Genomic DNA, 16844 nt, shown 5'->3' on the forward strand with positions numbered 1-16844 from the left:
TAGTGAATGGGTAATCATTTGTCTTCTATTAATATTTTACCTGTAAATGTAATGCACTTTATTTTTTATTTTTGCCTGCATTGCCCTTTCTTGCCTCTTGCTTGTTTTGTTTCTGAGGGATCATACAAGAATATTAATGACAGATTTCTAAGGGTTTTTCTATAATAAAGCTAGCCTTTAAATGACATGGTATAATCGTCAGAGCAGCCAGTGGAGGTTACCAATTGCAGCTTTTTCTGTTTACCATCCTGTGACATTTCTGGGTTAGCTGAGGTAGTAGGTGCTGTACTAAATGTTTTTATGGAAAAGAAGAAAATAATATGTGCTCTGTTGCTGATCATAAATGCTACATTAATGTTAATTTTTCAATTAGTCAGCTTTTAAGAATCTGGAAGCTTGGGGGAGGGCAGTTGCTCAGTGGTAGAACCTATGCTTAGCATGCACGACGTCCTGGGTTCAATCTGCAGCACTTCCATTAAAAAAAAAAGAATCTGGAAGCATAGGTCAGAACATTTACTTTCAGTGCTTTGAAAAGATAACTGTTCTATTGGAATCCACTTCTCTTTGGGTAAGCTAACACACATATTGCCAAACCTTAAATATATTTTTGTGGGTTTACTCCCACAAAAATCCATTTGAATTATTAAATTGAAATATTTAGGAATGTGCACAGATCATAGGTATACAGCTCAGTGAATTTTCACAAACTGAAACCTCACCCTGTATATCCAGCACCGAGATCAAGAAACATTACCAATACCCCGAAAACTTCCTGTGTACCCCCTTCCAATGAGTAACCCCTGTAAAAGTAACTATTGTCTGTCTTTGCATTTTTGATTTACTTTATTTTTTAAACAAATTTACATTATATTTAAAACACGGTCGCATAATTGTCTTGTGTAGTTAATAACAGTTTACAATCCCCTCGTCTTAGTCCAGCTAACTGGGCTAAAGTTGGAGAGGAGGAGAAAGGTAGGCAGGTACATAAAAGCATGTAGGGTAGAAGGGAAAGCATACCTTGATTAAAAATTTGTCATGATTTGAATGATCCAAATATAGGCAATTAAGAGTTAATTTGAACCCAGTACCTTTCCTAGAGGAAAAAGTTGCTTTATGTGTTTTTGATGAAAAATCATTAGAATAAAAAAAAAGGAATATTTAGAGGGTACTTCTACCTGAAGCTAAAAGTGAAAATGAAACAGAACATTGGCAAAATGCTTTCATTTAAATATGTACGTGGTAATGTTTTAGATACTGTAAGTGAATTAGAATACTGGTTAGGTATGCAAACAGATTTTTTCCTTCTATATTTCTGGAGACATTCAATGAAAGGGAAAATTGAAGTCAAAGAATTAGCTGATATAAATTCAGGTAGACAGACAAATGGGAGTGTGGCCCCCCAGGAGGGTGGACTCTGGGAGATAGGATGATATGCATAAACAAGGCTGTGCCAGGATGCAGAGAAGAAGCTGGGAGTCAGGAGTCTGCAGTTTTTGCCCTGGTCTGCCCGATTGTGTACTTTTGAGCAAGTCACTGAATTTGGGTCCCCTTGTGCTTTTGTAAAAGAGATGTTACCTGTTTACCCTGCCTTGGGACATTGTGATAAGGAGAAAATGAGATGATAAAAAGAAATTCTGCAAAATCAAAAGCACTAGGCAAATAATTTTATGGAGATATAAAAATTAGGTTGGATTGGTCAGCATTGAAAAGGAATGTTGATGAGAACATTCTTTAAGATCATTCAGCTCCCTTTGCTGTGGATCTGAAATCATTAGATATCTTTGTGATTGAAAGTATCTGGTTTCTCAGGTAGATCTACTCATATCTTGAGCCGACAAAAGTTTGTCAGTTGAAGGTCATGGCAAATGTATACATATGGTTTACAAATTAGTCTTAAAAGTATTTAATTGGTGTGAATGGATTTACTAGGATTTGACCAACTCTGGGTAACCTGGTAAAATCCTATTTCAGACCTAATCTGGGAGCCTGCAAGTGACAGCAGCCTGCGAGGTCCGTAGAAAGCTTGGCCTGGACGAGAACACATGAAAGAAAGGTTTGTTTTTGCTGAAAGTAATTTATAAAAGTGTTTCAAGATAAAAGTATCATTGTAATGCACAAAGGGTTGTTTTCTTTTTGCTTTTTCAGAACCCCAAGAGGCTTTGTTTTCTGTGAAAAAGTATTTCTATACAGTTGCTCCAATGACAGAGTTACCTGCACCCTTGTCCTACTTCCAGAATGCACAGATGTCCGAGGACAACCACCTGAGCAACACTGTACGTAGCCAGGTACTGTGTCAGCCTCTGCCACTGCCCTTTCAGACTGTGAGTTCAGTGATGACCTTCCCTCACCTCCAGAGAGGCTCAGGGGCTGAGGGGCTTTCTCTGCTTTACCAAATTTACATATTTGCCCGACTTCAAGTGAGGGCAAAGCATGGTACCATTTGGTGCTGGGAGCAGAAGGCTGTGTGAGCATTGGGTGTTGATACAGTTCCTCCCGGGCTCAGACATCACTTCCTCCAATGAACACTTCTCCAGCTTCCCCAGGTGTTATTTTGCATGTCTTGCTCTTACTCTTCTATGGGCTGAGTACATGCTATTGACTTTTAGTTTTTCAGTGCCTAGCCTGGTTCTTAACAGTGCTCAGTAAATGCTCATTGACAGAATGCATAATGATGAATGCAAGGCTAAGTGTGGAAGTCCTAGGAGAGATGGAAGGAGAGAATCAGAAAGGGGATGTAATTCGTCGCAAGGGATGGAGACTCTTGACTGACTACACGCAGACCAAAGCTGCCTGCCGCTGTGTTAGCTAATCATTACAGATTGAAGGCAGAGTCCAGAGATGGCCTGTGTGATGGCTGGGGAGTCAGTAGGATTTTTAAGGGTTGAGCCAGGTTGGCAGAAAACACAAGGTCAGTGGGGGAGGGTATAGCTCAAGTGGTAAAGCATATGCTTAGCATGCACAAGGTCCTGGGTTCAATTCCCACTACCTTCTCTAAAACCGTAAATAAACAAAGAAACCTAATTACCACCCCCCTATAAAAAATAAGCAAAAATAAATAAAAAAAAAATAACCAAAAAAACACAAGGTCAGTTGTAAGCTATACAGGCTGAGGGGAGGGAGTGGAGGAGGCAGACTTTTCTGTTGGAACCAAAGGGCAGAACCAATGGAAGAAGGAAACAGGTTCTACGTCAACAAAAAGAATTTTCTCACAGTAACTGTACATCTGAAAGAGCATGGACTGCCTTGTGGGCTAGCATGTGTTTGTCACTAAAAGCACTTACAGAGGCTAGAAGAGGACCAGCCAAATCTGCAAAGGGCTAGTTCATGGAATGAGCAGTGAACAGGAACACTAAGTGGTCTGGAAGTTCCTGTCCCACTCCAAATATATAGGATTCCAACTAAGGGTTAAAATGTGGGGAGGAAGGCTTGACAGAGTAGACTTTGATGGATGCGTAGGATAGGAATAGAGCAAACTGGGAGGTCATTACTGATAGAAGAAATAACACTTGTGGAGAAAAATTTTTCCTACAATGTAAACTGATGGGGAGGCTGAATCTGGAGATACATCTTCAGAGGCAGCTCACACTGTATTGCTAGAACATTTTTAAACAAGTGAAATAAATTTTAAATGAATATCAAAGGAAACCCTGAAAGGGAGCACCTGAGGGATGGGGCGGCGGGGGTGCCTGGTTCATAAGAGGTGGTGCAAAGACTGATCTTTCTGGCAGCGCATCTGCTCCTCTGCTGTGTGTTGACAGCTTGACTTTTTGCTGTTCCCTAGGAGTGGCCTTTTGAAAAGTTAGGCTGGGCTGGATTATAAAGTTCTTTGGATGCAGGCTTCGAAAGTTTGAAGCCTACAGACTGTACTCATTTTCAGACTGTTACTTCAGAGGAAGGAGAGGGAAAGTGGAAACAGCAGACTTAGTTGGGTCTCTTGGTGCCCCTTTCTTAACCAGAGCAGCTCCTATTTTATCTGCTTTGCATCTTTATCTTCTGTGGATCTCTTTGAACAAATGATTCCACAGCTAACAAATTTGGAAAAAAAAAACAAAACACAGTTATATGTCACTCATCTGTCCCAACCCTCCAAAGACATCTTATCTCAGAATAAAATCTGCTCTGTGAGGTTTTAACCTTCCCTTCCTTCCTCCCCACCCCCTCTGTTATCTATTACCACCCTCTCCCTCCCTCGCTGCTTCCTCAGTCCTGCTTCTGGACCTGGGTTATCGTCCCAGTCTTCTCCAATGGCTCCCTTCACTTCCTTCAGGTTACCGTATCAGTGAAACCTTGCCTTCCTCGGCTCCTGCTCCCTTCCGTGCCACCGGGCACTCCCTGTGCCCTTCCTCTGCTTTACCCGTGCGTAGTACTTACCAATATTTCTAGCATACTGTCTACTTACACGTGATTTGTTTACCTGCCTCCCTCCAAGAACAGTGCTTAGTACACAGTGAGCTCTCCACTCTTAGTGTAGTGTTGTTCATATCCCTCACACTCAGATTTTGTGGGGCTTTCATAGTGTTTCTTTCCTGCCTTTTTTTTTTCTACACCTCTCTGATTGATAAATTGAAAAAAAGGGTGCTCTAGAGGAGGTATAGTTGACACAGGATTGTTACTGATAGTTCCATGTGTTCCTGGTTTAATTTTAGCAAGTCTTAGACCTCACGTTCTCAGTGGTACCTTCCAGATCTAATAGGGCACCACTGTCTAGAAATTCAGGCCTAATTAATTTGGTTAATTTTCACTCTGCTATTGATAATATGATGTCAAATAAATTCATCTTTTGTTTATCTCCTTAAAAATACCTTCTACAGCTTACAGAGATCTTATGTATATATCCTCATATTTTCCAGTTACTACAGGATAGGTATTATTCCCTATTCCAGTTAAAATGGTTGTCCAAGACAACATAGAAAATTAAATGACAGACCTGAAACTTTAAACTATGGTTTCTAATTTCATACTCACTCCAGTGTTCTTTCTGTTCTTCCACTGTCTTACCCCAGAAAAATGTTGTAATACTGAAAGGAGATATTGTATGAAAAAAAATACTGGAGAAGAAAAAAATACAAAGTCTGTGTATTCATTTTGCACCAGTGTGCTTTAAAAAAAATCCCAAAGAAAGAAGAAAAGAATCTCATCATTAAGTTTTTTAGCTATAAAGAAGCCATTGTGCAAGTGTTATGCTCTGGCTGGTTATGAAAAAATGGGGGTAGGTTCAAATTTAAATTGGACATAGAAGACGTGTTTTTGCAGATTAACTGAAAGCAGCTCTTTTATTTCTGCTGTTGAATAATGGAGTTGTTAAATACAAGTGCAAGAAGACAAGCCTCTGCGGGCATAAAAAATCCTTATCAGGCTTATTTCTTTATTTTCTCAGGGATAGTTTAGAGGAATCAAAAGGCAATTGAGAAATATGAAAGTTTGAATCTTTCCATATAACTCAGGAGAGGAAATGATCATACTGAGCGTCTTCAGTGTGTTGGACTCTGCTAGATACTGTCACAAACATTGTGTAGTTTTAGGGCCTTGCATTTTGAGGACATTTACCATAAATGAGCAGATTTTCCTTCTGTCTTCCCCTCCTTTGAATAGCTACTCTATTAAAGTGCTTACCTATGTGAATATATCCTCTAGAATACACAAGCATGCTATTTTACATTAGATATTACAAAAAGAAAGGAAAATTCATTTAAAAATATTTTTGACACTGCGAGAGATGTTAATAACTTCCCTACAGGCTATTCAAAGATCATTGTAAAGAAGTGGGGACTCTGTTCCTTTCCTCTGCTCAGCATCTCCCTCCATGCTCAGGAGCACCCCTCATCTTGGGCTCATACCATGAGGCAATCCTTTGAGTCTGGGAAAGAAGTAAGAGGGTAACCAGATATTAAAAGTTATCCAAGAATGCTGATAAATTGGCATTTAGGGATTGTGGCTGAGTGACATGTAATCACGTTCTTTAGAGGGAAGAACTAAGTTTGATCCACTTGTAATTTGAAGTAGCTGTGTGTAAGTTTAGTTTAATTTAGCTAATTTTGTGACTATCTCATTTTTCCCATCTGTAAAATTAGGTGATTTGCTAAATAAATTCTCTTCTAGAAGTTTTGCTGTAACCAGAAGTTTTTTCTTTTTACTGAAGTTTACAATGTTGTATCAATTTCTGGTGTATAGCATAAAGTTTTAGTCATACATATACATGCATATATTCCTTTTCATATTCTTTTTCATTGTAAGTTATTACAAGATATTGAATATAGCTCTCTGTGCTATATAGTAGAAACTTGTTGTTTATCTATTTTATATATATAGTAGTTAGTATCTTCAAATCTTAGACTCCTAATTTATCCCTTCCTACCCACTTTCCCCCTGGTAACCATGTTTATTTTCTGTGTCTGTGAATCTGTTTCTGTTTTGTAAATAAGTTCATTTGTGTCACTTTTTTAGATTCCACATAGTGGTACTGCATAATATTTGTCTTTCTGTGACTTACTTCGCTTAGTATGACACTCTCCAGGTCCAACCATGTTGCTGCAAATGACATTATTTTATTCTTTTTCATGGCTGAGTAGTATTCGTGTGTGTGTGTGTGTGTGTGTGTGTGTGCGCGCGCACACGTACGTACGTACACACCACATCTTCTGTATCCAGTCATCTGTCAGTGGACTTTTAAGTTGCTTCCATATCTTGGCTATTGTAAATAGTGATTCTGTGAACATTGGGGTGTATATGTGTGTGTTTGTGTGTGTGGGGGGTCACTTCTTTAAAGTGTGATAAATCCTATAAAATTAAAGGGAATGCTAACATATAACTATTGAAAGTGGTAATTAAGTACTTGGGGCCCTGAGAAAAAAAGTAAATGAAGAGTGCTCTAAATTTAAAATGAATTGGGTCCACAGGCCCAGTCAGCCTTTGGATGATAGTGTTGTTGTACTGTTTATAGTATTGAATTTGTTTTCCCATTTATGTCACAGGAAAGTAGGAGAAAAAGAACTTAAAATCTTGGGGACTTCCAGAGAAACATGTTTGTTTTCTAATGAAAGTAAAGTTAGAAATCTTTGGCACAGATCTTAATAGTTTGTTTTTTAAAAAACACACAACAACAAAAAAACAAACTCTAGGTTCAGGCCTAACACAACAGCACCATAGATGTTGACTATTATCTCTAACCAGTTGTAGCAACCTGTCAGGGAAATTCCAGCCTTCCTTGATGATAGAGCAGTGGTTAAAGCTCTAACTCCAGCTAATCACAAAGCTTGGGCAGGTGCTGGATGGAATTCTCCGTGCTGTTGGAAACATATTGCGAATGATTAATAAACATTTTCAAGTTTTCCACATAACTTGCCAGTTTTTCAGTTAAGCTGCTCTTTAGTTTTTCCTACAGTGCAGGCTCAGGAGCCTCACATTTCTAATTGTGGATATCCAAACAGTATCTATAAAGTGTTACAGCATTGATACTTTTTCTTATAAATCAATATGCATCTTAAGTAAATAAATAATATGCAGACTATAAATCTATCAACATAATGGAATACAATGTAAATTTTTAGGCATGTTGACTTATTATATGGGAGTGTATGCATGAAATACTATTTGATGAAAAAAATAGGGTGCAATATTTGTGAATGTTCACTATAACTATGTACCTGTGTGTATGTTGAAGAACACTAGAATTTAAGATGTTGTAAGAATAAGTTGTTTTCCTTGTAAAGTCATCTAAGTTCATATTCAGCAATACAAAATTATAAACTTAAGTATGGAAAAACTGCCATGAACAAAGTCAAAAAACAAACTGGGCAAAGGCTTATAATGCCTAATGACAGATATATCTTAATATATAAACAATTCTTATGAAGTGAAAAGGGACATGAACAACTCAGAAACAGTATTACCAAAGGATACAAACAGTATATGTATATGAAGGAAGAAGAAGAAATATAAATGGTAGTAAATGTATTAAATATATGAAGAGACTAGTTGGGGGAGGGTATAGGTCAAGTGGTAGAGTGCAAAGGTCCTGGGTTCAATCCTCAGTACCTCCTGCAAAGGAAAAAAAAAAACTTAATTACCTCCCCCACCAAAAAAAAAAAAAGAAAAAAATTTGGTTCCTCCCTCCCCTCCTCAAAAGTCAGTCTATGATTAATCATGATCATAACAGACTAAAAAAAAACACTAGTTAATCAAACTTACTAATAATCAGAGACATGGAAATGAAGACCTTTCATTTTTCACCTATCAGTGAGCAAAGATTGATCCCCGTTGCTACTAAAGGTATGGGGAAATAGGCATTCTCATTTGTTGTTCACAGGAGTTAAATTTGTGTTTATTTGGAAGCAAGTTGTCAGTTGAGTCTACTAAATACACATGCCTTTTAGAGATAATGTGGCAATTAAATCTGAAAGTCCACATACCTTTTGACCTGGCATTTCCAGTTCTAGATTATCCTGTAAAAACATTTACATAAGAGTGCCAGGAAATATAGACAAAAATATTTATTGAAACATTATTTGTAACAGAATTTTGAGATAACCTTCCAAAAATATTTATAAACTTTCATTTTTACCATTTCTTTTCATTACAGAAATAAAACTAAAAAACAGGGGCGAGCAGGCAGAAAACAAGGTTCTGAAAAAAGGGCAGATGCTACAGTATATTAAAAATCCCTCCACCATTTTTGCTGTTTGAGAGCTACTCTCCCTGCTTGAGGGTCCACGTGCCTTCAGTGGCTGGACCTATAGTTTCATCAGATTCTGAAGTAAGGAGGAGGGAGAGAGAATTAAAATGAAGCCTCTGACTTAATGGTGTAGGAGGAATCTGGCTTCTTAGGAACTCACTTCCCACATGCTCACCACTTCCCTTAAGACCCCACCCTCCCTGAAAGTTACAACATTTATATAGTGAGTAATCCTTCCTCTGCCGCTGAAATGAAATCGTTTGTAGTGGCTACAACACTGGTTTTTCTGAAACTTAAAATAGCCTTTAAGGACAAAACTGCAGGCAGTAAAAAGATCAGTGGTAGCCAAGGTATAAGGAAAAGAGAGGGGGCAAACAGGCAGAGCACAGAGGATATTTAGGACAGTGAAACTATTTTGTATGGTACTATGGTGGATGCATTTATTACACACTTTTCAAAACCCATAAAATGTACACTACCGAGAGTGAACCCTAAAGTAAACTATGGACTCTGGGTGATAATGACATGTCAGTGTAGATTTGCTGATTGTAAAAATGTCCCACTCTGGTGTAGGATGTTGATGGAGGGAAGGCTCAGTTTTGCTGTGAACCTAAAACTGCTCTGAAAAATAAAGTTTTGTTTTTTTTTTTTAATTAAGAAACTGAGGGGAGGGTATAGCTCAGTGGTAGAGTATGTGTTTAGCATGCACAAGGTCCTGGGTTCAACCCCCAGTACCTCCATTAAATAAATAAACCTAATTACCTCCCCCCTCCAAACTCTCCCCCAAAAAAGAGAAAAAAATTAAGAGAAATGAGCTACCAAGCCACACATACAAGGCCTTTATGTTCTCATCTTTTAGAAATATATACTAAAATATTTATGAAGGAAATGTGTTTGAGTTTGCCTCAAAATAATAGTAGGGGGCAAAGTGGTTAGGAAAATAGATGGAATACTAGCCATTAGACAATAAGTGCACATTGGGCTTTATTATATACTCTGACAATATTTGTTTTAACTTTTTCCATAATAAAAAACTTTGTTTTAATTAGCATTAAAGATAATGCTAAGTCATCATTCTAATATTTAGCCAAGATTTTTCATTTTGGAAATCCCTCAGTAGTTCTAGGGTCACCTTCTTAATGTGACAATTTTCAAAGGACCTACATACCTCTTTGAGAAAAATACTTTTCAAAAAACAGCTTTTTTGAGATGTAATTGGCATTAGTGAGGTGCGCATATTTAAAGTATAGAATTTAATAAGTTTTGACATCTGTGTATACCCTTGAAACCACTATCACAGTCAAGATAATGATCATAACTATCACCCCTAAAAATTTCCTAGTTCTAGAATGTGAAAACAAATATATGTATGTTCATGTATGACTGAAGCATTATGCTGTACACCAGAAATTGACACAACACTGTAAACTGACTTTACTTCGATAAATATATATATAAAAAAATTGTAGAAGGTTCCTGGTTCTGCTTAATCTCTCCCTCCTGCCCCTCCCCAACTATTCCCTATTATAGCAGGAAACCACTGATCAAATTTTTGTCTCTGTATTCTAATTTTCATTTCCTAGAATTTTATATAAATGAAATTATACAGTGTATATTCTTGTCTGGCTTCTTTCATTCAGCCTAATTTCAAGATTCATCAGTGTTATAGCATACATCAGTAGTTTATTCCTTTTTATTACTGTGCTGTATTCCATTTATGGATATACCACAGTTTTTAAATCCATTCACTTATTGATGGATATTTGCATTGTTTCTGCTTTTGGATTATCACAAATAGGCTATTATGGACATTCATATACAGATCTTTGAATGGGCATATGCTTTCATTTATTTTGAGTAAATACCTAAGAGTAGAATATGATCCAATGTGGTAGGTGTGTATTTAACTTTTCAAGATAATTTTCCGAATTGGTTGTGTAATTTTGCACAAGAAGTGTATGTTTCTCCATATCCTCATCAGCACTTGGTACAGTATTTTCAGTTTTTTAACCCTTACTAGTATCATAGTGGTTTTAATTTACATTTCTCTGAATAATGATGTTAAGTATCTTTTCGTGTGCTTGTCCTCCTAATATCTTTTGTGAAGTATCTATTCACATTTCTTGCTCAGTTTTTAAATTGGATTGTTTGTTTTCTTACTGAGTTTTGCGAGTTCTTTATATGTTCTGGATACAAGTCTTCTATGATATATTTGATTTGCAAATATTTTCTCCCAGTGTATGGCATGCCTTTTTATTTTATCAGTGTTTTTTGAAGAGCACAGAAATAGATTAATTTAAATATTGATGAAGTCCCTTTTATCTTTTTCCTTTTGTGAATCTTTTTTTTTTTTTGGTGTCGTATCTAAATCTTTACTTAAGTTCTCAGAAGGTTTTTTTTCCTACATTACTTTCTTCTGGAAACTTTATAGTTTTAGGTTTTACATTTAGGTCTGTATAGTGAGTATAATTTTTTATATATGGTATGAGATATGGATCAAAGTTCATTTTTCTCCATTTGGGTAAACAGTTGTTTTAACATCATTTTGTTGAAAAAGACTATTCTTTCATCACTAAATTGCCTTTGCACCTTTGGCAAAAGTCAGTTGTCCATATAAGTGTCAGGCTGTTTCTGGGCTCTCTATTTGGGCTTTTTGTCTGTTTTTGCCAATACTACAGTTTTTTTTTTTTTATTGCTGTAACTGTATAAGAAATCTTGAAATCGAGTAGCCTTAATTCCCCAGCTTTCAAAGTTGTTTTAGATGTCCTTAATTTCCATATTAATTTGATAAACATTTCTACAAAAAATCTGCTAGAATTTGATTCTGATTGCATTGAATCTATAGATCAGTTGGGGGAGTTGGTAGAACTGACATCTTAAGAATATTGAGTCTTTCAATTTATGAACACAGCAGTGTATCTCTACATTTATTTGGGTCTTAAAATTTTTTTAATTGTGGTAAATGACATACCATAAAATTTTAAATCTACCGTCTTAACCATTTCAAGTATATAGTTCAGTAATATTAACTATATTCACATTGTGCTGCAATAGATTTCTAGAACTTTTTTGACTTGGAAAACTGATACTCTATACCTGCTGAAGAAAAAATCCTCATTTCCTCCTCCCCACAGCCCATAGCAACCACTGTTACATTTTGGGTTTTTTGAGTTGGACTACTTTAGATACGTCACATTAAGTGGAATTATATGGTATTTATCTTTTTGTGACTTGCTTACTTTACAGTATAATGTCCTCAGGGCTCATCCATGTTTTAGCATGTGACAAGATTTCCTTCTCTTTTGAGGCTGAATAATTTTCCATTGTACAAATATATCACATTGCCTTTATCCATCTGTTGATAGACATTTGCATTTCTTCTATTTCTTGTGAATAATGTTGTAATGATCATGGGTGTATATCTCTTTGAGATCATTGCTTTCAATTCTTTTGAATATATACCTGGAAATGGGGTTGCTGGATCACATGACAATTCTATTTTTAAATTTTTGAGAAACCTGCATACTTCTGCACCATTTTACATTCCCACCAGCAGGGCACAAGGGTACTGATTTCTCTGCATCCTTACTAATACTTTTTATTTTGTTTTTTTGGTAGTAGTCATTCTGACGGTTGTAAGATGGTATCTCATTATAGTTTTGAATTTCTCTAGTGATTAGTGATATTGAGCGTTTTTCTGTGCTTGTTAGCCATTTGTATGTATTCTTTAGAGAAATGTTTATTCTTTTGCCCATTTAAAAATCAGATTTTGTTGTTGTTGTTGTTGTCAAGTTGTAAGATTCTTTATGAATTCTGGATATTAACCCATTATCAGAAATATAACTTGTGAATATTTTCTTCCATTTTGTGGTTGCCTTTTTACTATGTTGATTGTTTCTTTGATGCATGGAAGTTTTAAAGTTTGATATCTCATTTGTCTATTTTTGTTTTTTCTAAATTGAAATATAGTTGATTCACAATATTGTGTTAGTTTCAGGTGTACAGCAAAGTGATTCAGTTTTATATATATATAGTTTTCAGTTAATTTTCCATTATAGATTATTATAAGATATTGAATATAGTTTCCTGTGTTATACAGTAAATCCTTGTTTATCTATTTTGTATATAGTAGTCTGTATCTGTTAATCCCATATGCCTAATTTATCCCTTCCCTCCTCCCTTTCCTCTTTGGTAACTGTAAGTTTGTTTTGTCTATTTTTGCTTTTGACCTTTAATTTCTCTTAGCAATATTTTGTAGTTTTCAGTGTACTCATGTATTTGCAGTTCCACAAGACGATGCTCAGGGTCAGTGAGTAGCTAGAAGGACTCACAGATCTCAGAAAAGCTGTTTTACTCACTGTTACAGTTTATTACAGTGAGAGGTTACAGATTAAAGTTAGCAACAGAAAAAAGCGCATTTATCAAGGTCACAGATCCAGGAGACATCAGGCCCAAGTTTCCAGTTGTCCTCTTCCAGGGGGAGTGGTGTGAACAGTGCTTAATTCTCCCAGGAACAGTGTGTGACCACATGCATGCAGTATTGCCTCCCAGGGAAGCATACTTGAGCCATGGTGTCCTGGAATTTTCCTGGAGCTGGTCATGTAGACATGGCTGACCGTAGTCCTCTAGCCCCTCCCAAGGTCAAGGAGATACCATGTGGCCCAAGATACCCACTGTGGATCATACTGTTAGCAATATAGCCCAAGGCCTCATATAAACAGAAGCACTCTTAACAGGCAGGATATTCCAAGGGCTTAGAGGTGGTTTTCCAGGAACCGGGTCATATCTGTCTTTGGCATGTACAGGATTTGGACACCCTGACCTGCTGAGTTAGTCCTTTAGAGTACAAAAGCCCTTTCGCATCCTTTTATTCTTCAGGTCTCAGCTCAAATGTCACTTCCTCAGAAAGATATTCTCTGGTTACACTGTCTGTAACCATGTGTTTATCACACCACTGTATTATATAGTACTGTCCCAGCCTGTAATTATCATGTTTATTCTGTCTTCCCCTGCTTGAAATCAGTTCATGAGAGAGGTCTTGTTGACTGCTATATCCCTGTACATAGCTGGCATTCACTGTTTTTTAGTTAATAGGTGTAACTCAAACAAAATACCATAAGCCAAATAGAAAAATGGCAAAGGATAGGAATACTTAGTTCATTGAAAAAATGCTGATCTTTCCTAATAATAGGAGAAATAGAAGTTATGATTACACAAATCCCATATTTTACTACGTATAAGACTGATAAAAATCCAAGCATTTCACATGTTTCATACTGTGTTGACAAGGGCTTGTTGAAATAGTCACTCTCCTGCATTGCTAAGTCTTTAAACTGGTACAGCTCATAAGGAGGGCTATTTGGCAGTATAAATCAGCATTTCAAGTGCATATATACTTTGACCCAGCAGTTTTACTTCAGGGAATTTATCCTACAAATACACCCCCATACATATGAAATAACTTACAGGGGCATCCTTTACAAAAGTGTTTGAAACAGCAAAAAGTTAAATGTTCATCACTGGGGGATTGACCTAATACATAATAATACATTCATGTACTGGCTATGTAGCTGGTTAAAAAAATTTTTTTAAATTTTTTTAGAGAATAAGGATATTCTTTACTGATGTGTAAAAAAAAACTCTCTAAGATACATAGTTAAAAAAAGAAAGCAAAACATAGGACAGTGCATTTATTGTGCTACCATTTGTGTGGACAAGGGGATGAGAATATGTATTTGTATTTGCTTGTATATACATAAGGAATCTGAAAACATTTGCCACAGTGGGAGTTTTTTGTTTTTTTTTTTACTATATACATTTTTATACTCCTTGACTTTTGAACCATGTGCATGTTTTACCTGTTTAAGTAAATAAACTGTATTGTTTTAAGACATTAATAATATAACTAGTCTTAAAAATAGTTACAAAGGACTACTGTAAAGAGGAAGGGTGTGTGTGTGGGTATTAAACAAAGCTCTAGTATTCCATATCAGCTTAGGGGGCAGGGCAGGGTGGGGTTGGCTAATGTTCATTATAAACCAGAATATCCAGTTGAGTACCATGAGTGAGCATATAATGATTGCCTCTTTCATGCTAGATTCACCCAGTTAGGCTGCTCATGTAGTCTGGTAGGACAGCTGTGGTGCCATAAAATAGAACACAGGTTTTGAAGCAAGAGACTTGAGTTTGATTCCTGCCTCTGCTATTTTCTGGCTGTGAGATTTTTGGATCATTTGCTTTGATGTTCATCTACTAGAACCTTCCACCATATGAAAAGAACAAATGAGATGATGTGAGAGTGCTTTATAAATTATATAAGCACTTTATATAAATTATATAAATGCTTTGTAAATACTATAACAAGAGAGCTGTTATTACTTGTATTTTAATTTATATTGAGCATTAATCAGCTCATCAGTTGGTCATAATTATATTGCTGAATATTAGCATAGTAGTAGTCACCTCCTGAGAAAACAGAAGTGTGAATTACTTCAGCTCTCCTGCCCCTCAGCTGCTAGTCACACTGTGCCCCTGTTCTCCAGATCAAACCTTCCTCCTAACAATTTCCTTCCTACTGAACTTCAGTGACTTATGTTCAGCAGAAGTTCTTTCTTGGTGATTAGGGTATATATTTCTATCTTTTGCAATAGTCTCCTTTCTGTTCCTCATAGGGTTTGAATCTTCATGATGTTTGTTTCATAAGGTCAGTTACTTCCTGGCCTCCAGGCTGAGGCGGAAGGCACCAGTGCCTTTGTAAGGCCAGCTTTTCTCCCTTCTTTTGTTCCCCTCCATTTACCCCCTACCCTGTTTCATTAGTTATCATCTGTCTTATATCATCAATCTCTTCCTGTACTCCTGACTCTGTACTTTGATTTGACAAGTATGCTCAAGTCTCTTAACATCCCTAAAATAACTTTCAAATTTGAATTCCTTCTGTTGTCACATTTTTTTTCCTTCAAAGAATGACTGCCTTTAATTTCTCAGTTTTCATTCATCCCCTAGTCCATTATGATTTATGATATGACTTCCCTCTGAACTGTTTTACTTTTATAAAGATGTTGGTGAACATCCCACTGCAAACTCAGTGGCTTTGTGGCTCTCACCCTGCCTGCTGATGACACTTCTTTGAAATGTGCTCCTCCTTTAGCTTCTGTGATATATTGATTCCTGGGTTTTCTTCCCTCTTCCCTGTTCTCTTTCTTGCTGGTTTTTCTCCTGTTGCCTGCTGCTTACACTTAGGGATTTTCACACTTCTCTCCTTGATCGCCATCTCACTCTGTATTTTCCTTCTACAGCTGTTATGTTACATTAATGCCCAACATGTCCATCTATACTCTCTCCCTGAGATTTCATCCATTTCCATAGCTATAGAAACTAATGACTCCCCCCAGCTCTCTTCTTAGCTTGACATTCTTATTAATTGCCTTTGGATTTGACTGCCTGGTTGCAGTACTTCAAATTTACCACCTCCCTAACTAAAATCTCCCTCCTCTCCTCCAGGCTGCTCATCTTGTGTTCCCTATGTCTGTCAGTGCCATCACCACCTTTCTAGTCCCTTATGCCAAAAAACTCCAGATCACCCATGACTCCTTCCTGACCATTCACATGTAATTTGCCACAAAGCCCTATAATTCCGCTTTTGAAATATTTTTCTCATGTCTCCTATTTTCCATCTGCCAGCAGTCAAGTTTCTTAAAAATGAAACATAACCTGATGTGTCACTTCCTCAACCTTAACAATTTTTATGACTTTCTGTTGCCTTCAGGACAAAGTCTGAAGTCCCTGACATGGCAAACAAGGTTCTTCACAACCTGTTCCTAACCTTTTTTACTGCCACCAGCCCTGACCACCCAGTTCTCCAGCCAGCTCAGGAGTACCCATTGATTTTCTGCATCAACCTGGCTCTTCATTTTCACACCTCGATGCTGCCATTCTTGTTGTCTCTGTCTGGAGCTCATTCGCCTCCACCCCTGAAAGTTCTGCTCAAGAATCGTATCTCTTATGTTGCTTTTCTTGGCCACATGAAATTAATCAATCAGTCGTGTAGCACTTTATTCATACCTCTAACAGAATAGTCCTCCTGTATTAAAACTATCTTGTAAGCTCCTTGAGGACGGCATCTAGATCTTATTGATTTTAGTATTGCCACAGCAGAGTACCTGGAACATAGAAT

At 36.9% G+C, this 16844-nt stretch overlaps 1 protein-coding gene across 2 annotated transcripts in view; it reads left to right on the forward strand.

Annotated features, from left to right (window-relative positions):
• Window positions 1-16844, forward strand: part of PSEN1 (presenilin 1) — a 59925-nt gene that overhangs the window by 6248 nt on the left and 36833 nt on the right. Inside the window, exons 2-3 of one of the 2 annotated variants that reach the window (XM_006206897.4) lie at window positions 1972-2053; window positions 2146-2285. In XM_006206897.4, coding sequence (XP_006206959.1) covers window positions 2199-2285 — 87 coding nt within the window. In that variant the 5' untranslated portion in view covers window positions 1972-2053; window positions 2146-2198. The remainder of the gene's footprint in view (window positions 1-1971; window positions 2054-2145; window positions 2286-16844) is intronic. The other variant, XM_006206898.4, reaches the window with a different exon arrangement.

The sequence above is a fragment of the Vicugna pacos genome, chromosome 6, assembly GCF_048564905.1.
Source record: "Vicugna pacos chromosome 6, VicPac4, whole genome shotgun sequence".
Taxonomy (NCBI): Eukaryota; Metazoa; Chordata; class Mammalia; order Artiodactyla; family Camelidae; genus Vicugna; species Vicugna pacos.